Source organism: Monodelphis domestica, chromosome 3 (assembly GCF_027887165.1).
Source record: "Monodelphis domestica isolate mMonDom1 chromosome 3, mMonDom1.pri, whole genome shotgun sequence".
Taxonomy (NCBI): domain Eukaryota; kingdom Metazoa; phylum Chordata; class Mammalia; order Didelphimorphia; family Didelphidae; genus Monodelphis; species Monodelphis domestica.
In genome coordinates, this window is record NC_077229.1 from 373,421,259 (window position 1) to 373,434,294 (window position 13,036).

The 13,036-nt window shown below is 36.3% G+C and overlaps 1 protein-coding gene across 2 annotated transcripts in view; it reads left to right on the forward strand.

The window, feature by feature from the left end:
• MYO10 (myosin X) overlaps nucleotides 1-13,036 on the forward strand; it is a 242,268-nt gene that overhangs the window by 206,375 nt on the left and 22,857 nt on the right. For both annotated transcript variants that reach the window (XM_056824276.1, XM_056824277.1), the window contains exons 26-30: nucleotides 31-154; nucleotides 4,396-4,639; nucleotides 6,182-6,277; nucleotides 12,006-12,099; nucleotides 12,721-12,776. In XM_056824276.1, coding sequence (XP_056680254.1) covers nucleotides 31-154; nucleotides 4,396-4,639; nucleotides 6,182-6,277; nucleotides 12,006-12,099; nucleotides 12,721-12,776 — 614 coding nt within the window. The remainder of the gene's footprint in view (nucleotides 1-30; nucleotides 155-4,395; nucleotides 4,640-6,181; nucleotides 6,278-12,005; nucleotides 12,100-12,720; nucleotides 12,777-13,036) is intronic.

Sequence of the window (13,036 nt, forward strand, 5' to 3'; positions counted from 1 at the left end):
GATATTTAAATTTTGATTTTTTTTTAATAGTTTGAAGACAGTGAAGAAGATTTTGATTCTAGATTTGATACAGATGATGAACTCTCTTATCGAAGAGACTCAGTCTATAGCTGTGTCAGCCTCCCCTACTTCCACAGTTTTCTGTATATGAAAGGTATGTTTTAACATCAAACAGATTCTACGTTTTTGGATTGAGTGATAGATTGGTAATTTCAAGGAACTCTTGAATAGAGCAATAGATTGCTCTTGGTAATAAGGAACTCTTGGGTAGAGCAAAAGATTGGCAATAAAGAAACTCAGATTTCTTTTGAGCACGAAATCTAACCAAAAGACACTCGGGGCATAATCTCCTTTGCCCACAATGGTGGTCATGAGTCTGTTTGCCTGCTTTCTACTCCAGAGCTGGGACGGTGGCATACCTGGATCCTTGTAGGAGATACAATTTACCATCCTGAATTCTGCTTCTCCCTGTAGAGATACTCAGATTGCTGGCTTCTAAGTCTTCCACCCCTGTCACTAGTGGCTTCATTCTGGAGAGACATTCTCATGCATGCATCGAGGGCCATATTTTGTGGGTGTCCAGGTGCATCGATTATTGGCATTCTCTCTCTCCCAGGTGGTCCAAGAAAGAACAGAGAAAGGTGTGGCATATCTGGAAACTGTGGGTAGTCGAAAGGACACACCCTGATTACTTAATGGATCACCACATCCTATATCAGTCCACCTTTGTGATGCCATGGTGGGATTTGGGGCCCAGAAGATGCTTTACAAACAGTTTTATGTTTTGGCTGTTTAAGGAACTGTCAAATATATTGCTCACACTTTACCTTGACTGTTTGCCGCAGTGTGGGAGCCATCTGCAGTGATCATCAGCATTCTCTTTTCTCTCTTAAAGTAGACAGTAGTAGAACAGAAAAGAACTTGACTTTGGGGGGATCGTGTACAACAGTTCTTTAGGGGAAATATCCCAGAGGGACCATTAAAGGGAAGATGACCTCCTCCTATCACTATCCCAGACTTAGTGGAAAAGCAAGGAATTGGGGAAAAGTCATATAAACTAAGTAGGAAGAAGAGACAATCTGAAAAGAAACCTCCCTTACTTAGACTAATTCTCCTCTTCCTCCCCTCTAAGAGTACAGTTCTTAGAAATTGAAATATAATGAAATTGGCATCGAATTAAAGATAAAAGTGAGTTTAAAATGTGAAGTTACGTTGCAGGGGAATTGGTCCTATATCTGTATCAGTCTAATTCTCCAAGAAGGGTGTCATGCTTTTAGATGTTTAGTCATTTTTAAAAAACATAAAACCCTCTCTTTATTCGTTTTTTTTTGACCATCTGTTCTTTTCTCCACTCATTTTCTCTATTTTCCTTCTTTTTCTTTCATTCTCTATTCTCCTTTTTCTTTATCTTCTTTCCCATTCACTTTTGGTTTTTTCTCCTTTCTTCCCAGTTCTTTCCTTCCTTTCCTTTTTTCTCCTCCTCACTCCATATTGTTCATCTTCTTTCTTCTTTGCTTCCCCCTTCAATTTTTCTCTTTTTTAGTTTTTCCTCTTTTCTCCTTCTCTGCCTCTTCCCTATTCTTTGCACTCTCTCTCTTTTTAATTCCTTTCTTTAACTATGCTTCCTTAATTCACCTTCCTTTTTAGCTCTATCACTTCAGTCAAATATATACTCTTCAAAGAATGTCATACCTACCTTCAACCCCTCACACTAGCATGGACCCAAGCAACCCCTCAGTACATTTTATTCAAAGAGCTGCCTTCCAGTACCTCCCAAACTTTGCATGATATATCATGGAAAATGTAGAACTTTAGAGGTGTGTCACAAAATGAAAAAAAAAGATTGGGAAACTCTGCTAACCAACTGACCTAATCAGCCACAAACTACTTGAAGAACAACTATAATTAAAAATGACTAATAGTATTATAACAAGCCTAAAAAATTCTTGTTGGGGCTCTTAAAAACACATGAAGATTCTCCAATTATGGTTTGGAGTTTTCCTTGTTTTACCAAATGGAATTGGCATAGTTTTGAGAATACAACATGCAGGTTTTATGTGTTTGTTCATGAGGCTAGATATCTCATAAACTTAATAACTTTGTATTACATCATATTTCCCTGATAATTTAGTCAGGTTAAAATAAATGGAAATAGAGAAAAGGTGAGATAAATGAAACTTTGAAATTAGTTAGGAAAGACTTGGTGACAGTGATCCAGGGAAGAACCCTTGGAAATCTGATCTCCTTTGACCATGATACAAAACAATACTGCCACAGTGCATTGATTCTTTAAAAGAGAGATGCAAGCAAAAAGGTTTGGGGGAAAAATAGTTGATAAAGAAACCACAGTGCCTCAATTCTTGTCCTCTTTTGTCACATTAATTTTATCCTTAATTTAAAGGAAAATAATAACTTCAACTTTCTTTTATGGGAGATTGATCACATTCCGTGAACATATAAGTACCAAGGGAGAAAGAATTTGGCCCAGAGATGAGAAATACATTAACCATAAGAACTAATAATTTAGTGTTATGATTTAGCCTAAAAGCTAATTTATATTCCATTTAGGAGTTATAGTAACTATTTAAAATTTGATATTATGTCAGAATAACCTTCATACTATAAAATGTTAATAAATTAGATTTATTATCAGTCTTAATACAACTGCTTCTAGATCTACATTTGAGAAATCTGTATTCAGATCACAAGTAGAAATGAATTTGGTATTTTATTCTAGTAACATTTATTATTGATAGAAAAGATTTCTCAAGCTTGGCACACTCATACATAGATTGTTATTTTAGAGAAGCACAAACTGTTTTTTTTGTTTAGTTGCCATTTTAGCCAGTTTGTCCCAGTTCTTATTTTGAGCAGTATCTACCCAGAGTCATCACAAACTAGGAGATACTCTTCCTTCCCCTCCTCCAAGATAAAGTTCTCATTATTTATTTTCAAAAAGGGAAATTAATTAAATGCATTGTAAATTACTATTACAATGAGTGAATCGGTAGTTGAACAATGGGAAATTAAACGGTTAGTTACCTTATAATTCTAAGCTTTATAGATATACATTTTAAATTTATTTTTATTTTCACTCATTTTGAGTACCAATTAACCCCTAGTACTAGGAAATCAGATGTGGATATTTTGTACACTTCAATTGGGCTATGTTCTTCAATGCATTCAATAAAAGAAATCAAGACAAATGGCCATAACAGTTATTGTTTCTTGGAGAATCTGTAGGACTGAGATAGAATTATGTCTTTAGAATGAGGTTACATATATATTTATGTATTTTAAATTCAGTTAAGCATTTTTTAAGCTCCTGGACTGTGCTAGGCACCTTGGATAAAGAGACAAAAAAAAAAACATTATGCATTAAGAAGGGCCTTACAAATATTAAATGACTATGTAAATATAAATTTGAAAGAAATTGTAGCTAATTTATCTCGGTTCCATATTTCATTCCCAACTAGCCAAATGATAAAGGAGTTCTAATTAGCATTGATATGGATTAAATCTGCCCAGAGATTTTGCTAAAAGCTATGTTTTGTAATGTAAATCATTTACCTTATAAATTAGAAGAATTTTCTGAGCATAGTATTTATCCTTTTTCAAAGATATACAGATTTATAAAAGTATGTTTTTTTTCATATGAAATGTTTTTACTAAATTTTGACTGATTCCAATTTCCTCCTAGAGTAACTTCTTTCAAGCAGATAAAGCAGAGAGGGAATTGGAAAAAAATGTCTTTAAAAGTGTCTTTCTGGGGACAATCCATTAAATCTGGAGATTCACAATCAGCATGAATTTGTGCATAAATCCATGCAGCCTTTAAAGATTTTTCTTCCAGAATAGTATTTGAGTGATAATATGTGTGTAACTCTGTAAAAGTGGGGAAGGAAGAGGGGAAGGAGACAAGAAGAATCCTGGAACCATAGGGGAAATGTTTTAAAAAATAAAATAAAAATAAATTTAAATTTTTTAAAAGATTTTTCTTCAATGTAGTTTCAGAACAACATCTGACACAATTCAGCATCTCTTCCTTATTATGTTGTGTGTATACACACAGGATAGGACAGTTCTAGAGGATCCCACTCTTTTACAACACAACAGTCTGACTTCAAAAATCCTGATGCCTATAGTTACAGAGCTGAATTTGGAATAAACACCGTTAAACATTCCCCATCCCTAAGCTATTTGATTCTGGTTTGTTTGGGAAAGTTATGGAAATGATTTAAAAAAAAAAACTTGGATTGAAAGAAGACATCATTGACATCATCATCATCATTATTATTGTTATTATTATTTTAAGATATACTTGAGTATAATTACAATCCTGGTTTATTTTATTCTAATTTTTCTTAACTTATTTCTGACTCTCTTGGGGAACAGGTGGCTTAATGAACTCATGGAAACGTCGCTGGTGTGTCCTCAAGGATGAGACCTTTTTGTGGTTCCGATCCAAGCAAGAAGCCCTTAAACAAGGCTGGCTACACAAAAAAGGTGGTGGATCATCCACCCTCTCCAGGAGGAACTGGAAGAAGCGCTGGTTTGTTCTCCGGCAGTCCAAACTGATGTACTTTGAAAATGATAGCGAGGAGAAGTTAAAGGGCACAATTGAAGTCCGAACGGCCAAGTATGTTATTGAACCTAGTTTCATGAACTGTTCCTAAATTATAGAAGCCATTACTAACATAAGTACTGCCGTTTATTTTTCTTTTTTTCTAAGTTCTTAGCCATTTGCAAAGGGTGGGTAGCAAATAAGTAGAAATAACAATAGTATTCTCTGACCTGCATGTGATTCTAAGTATTACAAAATTCCCATGGAAACTTAGACATGGTTTTTTAAATTGAATTTAATGCAATGGACTAGATCTTTAAGGGCTCCTGCTGTTCTTATTAGCTGATTATACTTTCTTGGATAGCCTGGAAAGAAGATATCATCTGTGAATAACAATTTAATAGACTTTTTGTAGTCACAATTAGCCATTTGGCTTTCATTTAAAAGACAAAGCCTAGCCAGTTGGACTTGTAATTAGCCAATTGGAAGCACAATTAGTTGCACTCAGAAATAATGGAGTGAAACAGTAGAACAGTTGGTCAAAGTTCCTTTTAACAATTTCACCCTTCAGCATATCACTTTCAGAGTCTCTGGACTGCCAAAAGCCAGATTGTTAATTGCTAAATTGAGGGAGAACCTGACAACCAGGAGATGTTTTCAGAATAAATGTATTTTCTTCCTCTGCTGCCCATTTGAGATCAGAATTGTCCTTTGAATCGCTCATCACCTTGTCCTGTCACTTTCTATCGTTATCCCTGAAAGTGGGAGAATTAGTGCACTCAGTCTCCCTTATCTCTACCACACAGGATGCCACCTATGAAAAAAGGTTTATAGAAGGAGGTCTTATTTTTCTTTAGCAAAACCATTTACCAAGCACTAATTTTATTCAAAATAGACTGGCAAGGGGGCAGCTCAGTGGATTGAGAGTCAGACCTAGAGACAGGAGATCCCAGGTTCAAATCTGGTCTCAGACACTTACCAGTTGTGTGACCCTGGGCAAGCCACTTAACCCCCATTGCCTAGCCCTTACCACTCTTCTGCCTTGGAACCAATATGCAGTATTGATTCCAAGATAGAAGGTAAGGGTTTAGAAAAAATGTTTTTAATTTAATTAAGTTGTCTGCTTTAAAAAAGCCCTCTTCCAACTTTCCATAGCCTCTAAATAAATAACCATTCAAGTTATTCCTTCAGATGAAGTCATTTCTTCTAGAAACTCCCTTGAAATGCATTTAGATTATCTAGACAATGTTGCCAAGATCTATTAATTCATCTTTTTTTTCACAATCACATTAATTAGCAATTTGTTAAATAGAGAGTAGAAGGGGAACAGGGCAAGAAAAGAATCTTAAGTAACCAGAGAAGCAAAGAGGAAGGTAAAGAAAGGCATTATATATGCCTTTCGCTCCCTGTGCCAGAAGCAAATCAACACCTGAAAATTATCATACATAGACTAGCACAAGTTCTGGATTTATGATTTTTACTTTTAAACCATCAGAAATAAACATGATTTAATATAAAATCTCTCTTGGAAGGATGGTTTCCTAGATTGTCATTCATTGAATATTATTAAGACTGTAGTGTTCCTCATTTAAGATCAGTTACACGCTTTCTTTTCAGAGAGATCATTGACAATACCAGTAAAGAGAATGGAATTGATATTATTATGGCTGACAGGGTATTCCATCTGATCGCTGAATCCCCAGAAGATGCCAGGTGAGTGGGAATTATTGCTTTGTTTCTGTGGAATTGGTCCTTGCTTTCACATGGATTACAATTCCTAATGGTCCCAGGAAAGTGTTTTGTGGAGCCAATATTTAACTGGACATAAAGCAAATGAACACTTGAGAAAAAAGGACATGAATTTTCATGTGTGGGGAAGCCTTCCTGGGCAGAGGGGTGCAGGAAAGCAGTCTCTGCCCCCTCTGTTTCTTGCTATGGAGCCAGGGTCAGATGTGATTTGCTTTCAGATACGGAAGTGGAGGCTTAGTATAAAAGGACATGTTGCTTACACAGAATGTATATATTGAGAACCTAAAGCTCTTGTTTTCTTGTTGATGCAACAAAAGCAAAAAAGGTGGGAAAGGACAGTGTGACCTGTAGCCTAGTAAAATGACTGCAGGGGAAGAAGTCTTCCCACTCTCACTTTTATGAGGCACTAGGGACAATCAGAACTCCTAGATCCAAGTCTGGGTTCCATCACTGACTGCCTTAGCATTGGGGGAGGAGGGGGATGTCAACCATGAAATAGTTAACATAGCTATCAACATGTTGATTTTTTTTAAATTTTATTTAAAATTTTGTATATTTTAAAACATTCTGAGTTAGGGCTCTGTAGACTTGACCAGACTGCCAAAGGGAGTAGATGACACACACACAAAAACTCCTGCCAGCCTCAAAAGACCTCAGTTCTTTATTCACTTTTTCCTACCTAACCAGCAAAATAATCTCTATTTTAAAAAAGCTTTGAATATTTGAAAATAAAGGCTTTCTAAAAACAAAGCTTACGGTAGTATAATTGCTACTTTTTAGTTTTTTTTCCCATTTATTTTAGTATTAACCTCTTTTTTTAGCTCTAATTGCATATATATACATTTATGTATATATGTATTTATACATACACATATCTATATACATGTTTATATCTTGGCATTTCATCCTATACAGTTTGCCACTGTTCCCTCTAAGTGTAATTCTTCTACCTGCCCAGGTGATAATAACAATTTTTAAGAGTTACCAATGACCTCTTTTCTTACAGGAATACATATCATTTTACCGTATTGGGTCTCTTAAAAAAAATGTTGGGTTTTTTTGTTTGTTTGTTTGTTTTGGTTTTGTTCTTCTTTTTTCTCTCTTTCTTAATTACCTTTTGATAAATCTCTTGAGTTCTGTGCTTGGGAACCAAATTTTCTGTTCAGGTCTGGTCTTTTCTTTACAAATGCTTGGAATTCTTCTATTTTGTTACATGACTATACTTTCCCCTGTAAGAATATAGTCAGTTTTGCTGGTTAGTTGATTCTTGGTGGTAGACCTAGTTCCCTTGCTTTCCAGAATATCATATTCCATGCCTTTCAGTCCTTCAGTGTAGATGCAGCCAAATCCTGTGTTATCCTCACTGTGGTTCCATGGTATCTGAATGACTTCTTCTTAGCACCTTGTAATATTTTTTCCTTGGTCTGATAGTTCTTGCATTTGACTATAACATTTCTGGGTGTAGTCAGTTGGGGATTAAGTACAGGAGGTGATCTGTGAATTTTTTCCATCTCCACTTTTCCCTCTTGTTCTAGAATATCAGGGCAGTTTTCTTGGATAATTACCTGTAGTACGATGTCCAGGCTTTTTCTTTTCATGGTCTTCTGGTAGACCAATGATTCTTAAGTTGTCTCTCCTGGAACAATTTTCTAAATCTTCTGTTTTGTGAATGAGGTGCTTCATATTTTCCTCAATTTTTTTCATTCTTTTGATTTTGTTTTATAGTGTCCTGCTGCCTTGGGAAGTTGCTTGCTTTTACTTGTTGTATTCTGGTTTTTAAAGACTGAATTTCTTCCCGGGCTTTTTGGTTATCCTTCTCCTTCTGGTCTGATTTTCTTTGGAGATCATCTTAAATCTTCTCTGCCTCTTCTTTCATTTTCTTTGCCTCATCTTTCATCTCCTTTGCCTCATTTTTCAAGCTGATTAATTTTGGCTTTCAAGACACTGTTTTCTGTTTTCAGATGACTTAACTTGCTTTTTTAAGTTCTTTTCCCAGTTGTCTTCAGCCTCTCTTAATTGTGTTTTGAATTGTATTTTGAGTTCTTCCAAAGCCTGTATCCAATTCACTGGGGTTTCTGCTTTTTGGCTTGATGTTCCCTTATCCTTCTCTGTTCCATTTGCTCTTTGTTCATTGCCTGTATAGAAGCTGTCAATTTTAATTTCTTTCTTCTTTTTCTGTTGTTTGCTCATAGTTACCCCTTCTTTACTCCCTGCAGTTGCATGCACTTTTGTTCCTCTCATTTTTTTGTTGGATCTGTGGTTTTGGGCTTTTCTGTCAGCCTTCAACCTTGGAGCTTAATCAACAAATCTCTCAGTGCAGTCTGTGGGGGAGGCAAGTTGGAGCTTGAGCTTCCTTGCCCTCTGAAGGCTTTGATGGGATTAAGTCCAGCTGGGTTGAGCTGGATGTGCCCTGAGGCCAAAACCTTGGGGGGGGGGGGCAATACGGAGTGTCTCTGCTGCTGCAACTAGGCTGCCCACTTTGAGCTTCTTCTCCAACTGCTTCCCCACCACCTGTGTTTGACACTCTGAACCTGGCACAGCTTTGCCCACAAGATACTCCCTCCAGATCAGCACCCTTGCCTGCCCAGAAGTTCCAGCTACCACTGGAGGCTTAGTGTTCCAGGTGGGGGAGGGGTCCTGGGCCCATCTTTCTTCCCTCCCCTTAAACTGGAGTGTTCTCAAATTCAGGCTTTGGGGATGCGTACCTTTAAGTTGAGTCCAGCAAGAGGGTTCCTTGGCTCTGTCTTGTTGCTAGGTTTGATTTTCAGTGCCCTAGGAGCCTTTGGTTTGAAATTAGTAAGGAAGGATTTTCAGAGGTCTGAACTTTCGCTGCCTTTACACTGCCATCTTGACTCCGCCTCCTAATTGCTACTTTTTAGAAGTGAAATTGCGGGGCAGCCAGGTAGCTTGGTGGATAGAGCCAGGCTTGAAGATGGGAGGTCCTAGGTTCAAATGTGGCCTCAGATACTTCCTAGCTGCATGACTCTGGGCAAGTCACTTAACTCCAATTCCCTGGCCCTTACTACTCTTCTAACTTGGAACTGATATTTGATACCAAGACAGAAGCTAAGAGTTTATTATTTTTTTTAAGTGAGCCTGCCCTGGCCTTCCATGGTTTTTCCTGTGAGTTCTGTTAGGAACAAGTATGGCCCTAGATAATAAAGATCCAAAAATGTCATGCTTCTAATTCCTAAATCCTTCAGCTTGCATTTTTTTCTTCCCTTTACTTAAAAATGATTTCATTTAAGTGTGGCAAGTTCTCAGGACCTTACCCCACCACTTGCACTCTTAAAAAACTTTGAGTTGACATAGCACCATGGCAGCAGTGGTGAGAGGAAAGACATCAGCGGGGAAAAAATCTTCCCATGGGAAGAGACTCCAACTTCAGTTAGATCCATAAATTATACATAAAATAGAAAAGCAAACAAACTTGGAATTATAGTCCTGTAATTCCATTTCATGGCCCTGGAGACTGCATGTGGTTTCTTGTGGATAGAAAAAATGACCACAACTTCTCAGTGGAATTATAGCCCCGGCCTTTGGCAGCTCTCCCTTGTTTGATTTGTACCATATTGAATCAGCTAAATTTAACCTTGTGGATATTTCATCCAAGTGCTTCCTTTCTTCCACTGACCAGTGCATAGAATAGTTGTTGTTCAGCACTTTTCTAGTCCCAAATTATATTTGATTAGGAAGAAGAAATGTGAGTAATTTTAACAGTGTCCTCTCTAAAGACTATGAAAGAACAATACATTCCCTTGTCATCTTGAGGATTTTGTAAATGTTCATCTAGTTACTTAAAGCTGAGATGCACATATACTTTCTTTACATACATATGGAAGCATTTGAAGTACCCTCGATCAGTTCATTGGAAATTTTGCCCCTTGGTTAGCTCATGAATTCATTGAGTTTATTACTATTAAATGGATTGTGTATTAATTAAATTATTTTAAAATTCATAAAATAAAATAATTACTAAATTAAATTAATTAAAACTATTATGTATTTTGAGGCTACATGCTCTTTAGTAATATAGCTTTCCTTTAGGAAATACCAAAGGAAATGATTATCTTTTATCCCTTTGTGTATGTGTGTATATATATATAAACGGTATTTCTCATTTCTTTAGCTATTTGTTGATATTTTATGGACACAATGTAATTGTCTCCCAAGAAGAAATAGGATATTCGAGTCCTTTAGCACTGACTATGCCTATGTGCTTGCTCTTTTGTCATTCCTTCTCTTTTTGCCCTTCCTCTCCCCATAAAAACAAATGAGATAAAGAGGAGAGTCCATGTCTCCATATACTTGTTCCTTTGATGTTTGTTTGTTTGTTTTTGTAACACTCTTAGAATCAATACTATGTATTAGTTCCTTGGCAGAGGAGCCATATGGGCTAGGCAATGGGGGTTAAGTGACTTGCCATGGGGCACACTGCTAGTCTGAGATTTGATTGAAATCCAAGATTTCCTGTTTCCAGGCCTGGCTCTATGCATTGAACCACCTAACTACCTCCATCTCTCCTTCCTACCCCCAATTCTTTTGTTTTTAATGTACTAATGCATTTTTTAAACTTAAATTTATTTATTTGCCACACAAAATTCCCTGGTAACTCCCTCTCCTTCCCCCATTAAAAAAAAAAAAAAACATTAAATTTAAAAGATTAAAACTAATGTAGTCAAAATTGGAAGAAAAACAGTAGAGGGGTAGCTAAGTGACTCAGTGTATTTAGAGACTAGAGGTCCTGGGTTCAAGTTTCTAAGTCATTGATTAAAGAAATGCAAATCAAAGTACCTTTTCTTTTATACAACCTACAGTTCATCACCCCCAAGTCTCTTGCCTAATGGTACTACCTGATTTAATTATAAAGCATTCCACAAGAAGTAGTCCCTTAGTTCAGATCTTTTTCCTTTTCTGCTTCACTGTAACAGGGCAGAAAGGAAGGCTTACGCTGCTTTTATTTTTTGCTTTTGATGATAATTGAAGGTTGAAAAAAACATCTTGAAACTAAAACATCTAAGGAATATAAAATGACAGGAAAGATGTGCTTTCTGACTAATGCAATAACTTCTAGCTCTACTATGGAAAGGTTTGACTCATTTGAAGAAAACCATATCATGGGAGGATAACTCATGGCCTGGGAGGGTTTATGGAACAATTTTCCTAAATAGTCATGCTGAAACAATATTTCTGAACACTTAAAGGGGATCAGTTTCTTCATTCCTTCCCTATATATTTCACAGATATTCATTTGTGTTGCCTGTTCCTTTTTATACTCATTTTTAAAGAAAATAATCCTGTAAATGTATTTGATAAAGTACTTCAGTAGATTAACTAACAAGTGTTTTACTAAATTTGCTAATTTGATAGGGTCATTATCCTTATTTTATTTCCACAAGTATATTTTCTGCTATATTGAATAATCTCGTGGAAAGGGAACAGGAAGCAGAAAAAATCTCTTATCCTTATGAAATTGTTGTTTTGGGCATCTAAAAGCAATCAGTTACTATAATTTTTAACTGCTCCCAAACAAGACAAAAAAGCCTAAGTTTCTACTTCTGATTTTCTATGTAATGTAACGAAGCAGAAATCAGAGGCCCCTTCCAAAAGGTTGCTTCTAGGACAGCCTTTTTATAAATGCAGAGTTTGACCTTTCTTTTTCAAAACGACACCCACTCTTTCCTCCTTCCAGTCACTGGTTCAGTGTGCTGAGTCAAGTCCATGCATCCACAGACCAGGAGATTCGGGAGATGCATGATGAGCAAGCAAATCCACAAAATGCAGTGGTGAGTGAAAGCTTTACTTAGCAGCTAACATGGGCTGAGAATTAAGAGTACTAACATAAGCTTGGGAAGAAATAAAATAAGAGTATCTTTTGTTTAATGAACATGGGAAGCTAATAACAGGACACAAAGATAGGGAAATTGCTTTTCTGTTCCCTTTAATAATAGACCTAAAACCTGAGAGGTCAATAAATGGAATTTGATAGGCAAGAAATGATGCATAAAAGAAAAATAAAACAGGATGAACTAGAAAAACTTGTAACATTTTTTTCCAAGCAGGCAGGACTGGTGATTTTTATCCTTAGTCCTGAAATCAGTGTTAAGGCCATTATCTTTGACTGTTCATAAAGGAGACATCCATTTGTGAATTGCAAGAATGAACTTTTAAAGAAAGTTTCAAAATTTCTTTCCCTGGGAGAAAGGGCTTTCAGGCTGGGTCCAGAGATTTCTAAAGAAGGGAATGCCTCTTGTATGGGAAATCTTTTTTCTTTTGCAGTTAACAGGGGATAAAGGGGATTCTTTCTAATATTTTTGCTGAGCCATAGAATTTCAAATCTACAAACTACTATATATAGCTACTTCGATGCTCTCCTGACTTATTCCCTCTTTTATTCTCAATTGCAGGGCACTCTGGATGTTGGATTGATTGATTCTGTTTGTGCTTCTGACAACCCAGACAGGTAATTTCAGCTATTACTTTTTTTTAATCTTATTTTCATATCTTAATAAATTTGAAGACCTCATTTCATTTTTTCTAACTTGAGTTTTTTCCCCCATATCTAACCAGTTTTTCTTCTCACTTAGTGACAAAATAATATTATGGTCAGTAATCAATATATGTAACTTGCTTGAAAAAAGGACCAGAAGAGCAATTTCATTTCCAGTAATTTCATGTACTTCTCTTGGGTTTCAAAGTTCACAAAATAGCTTCCTCACAATA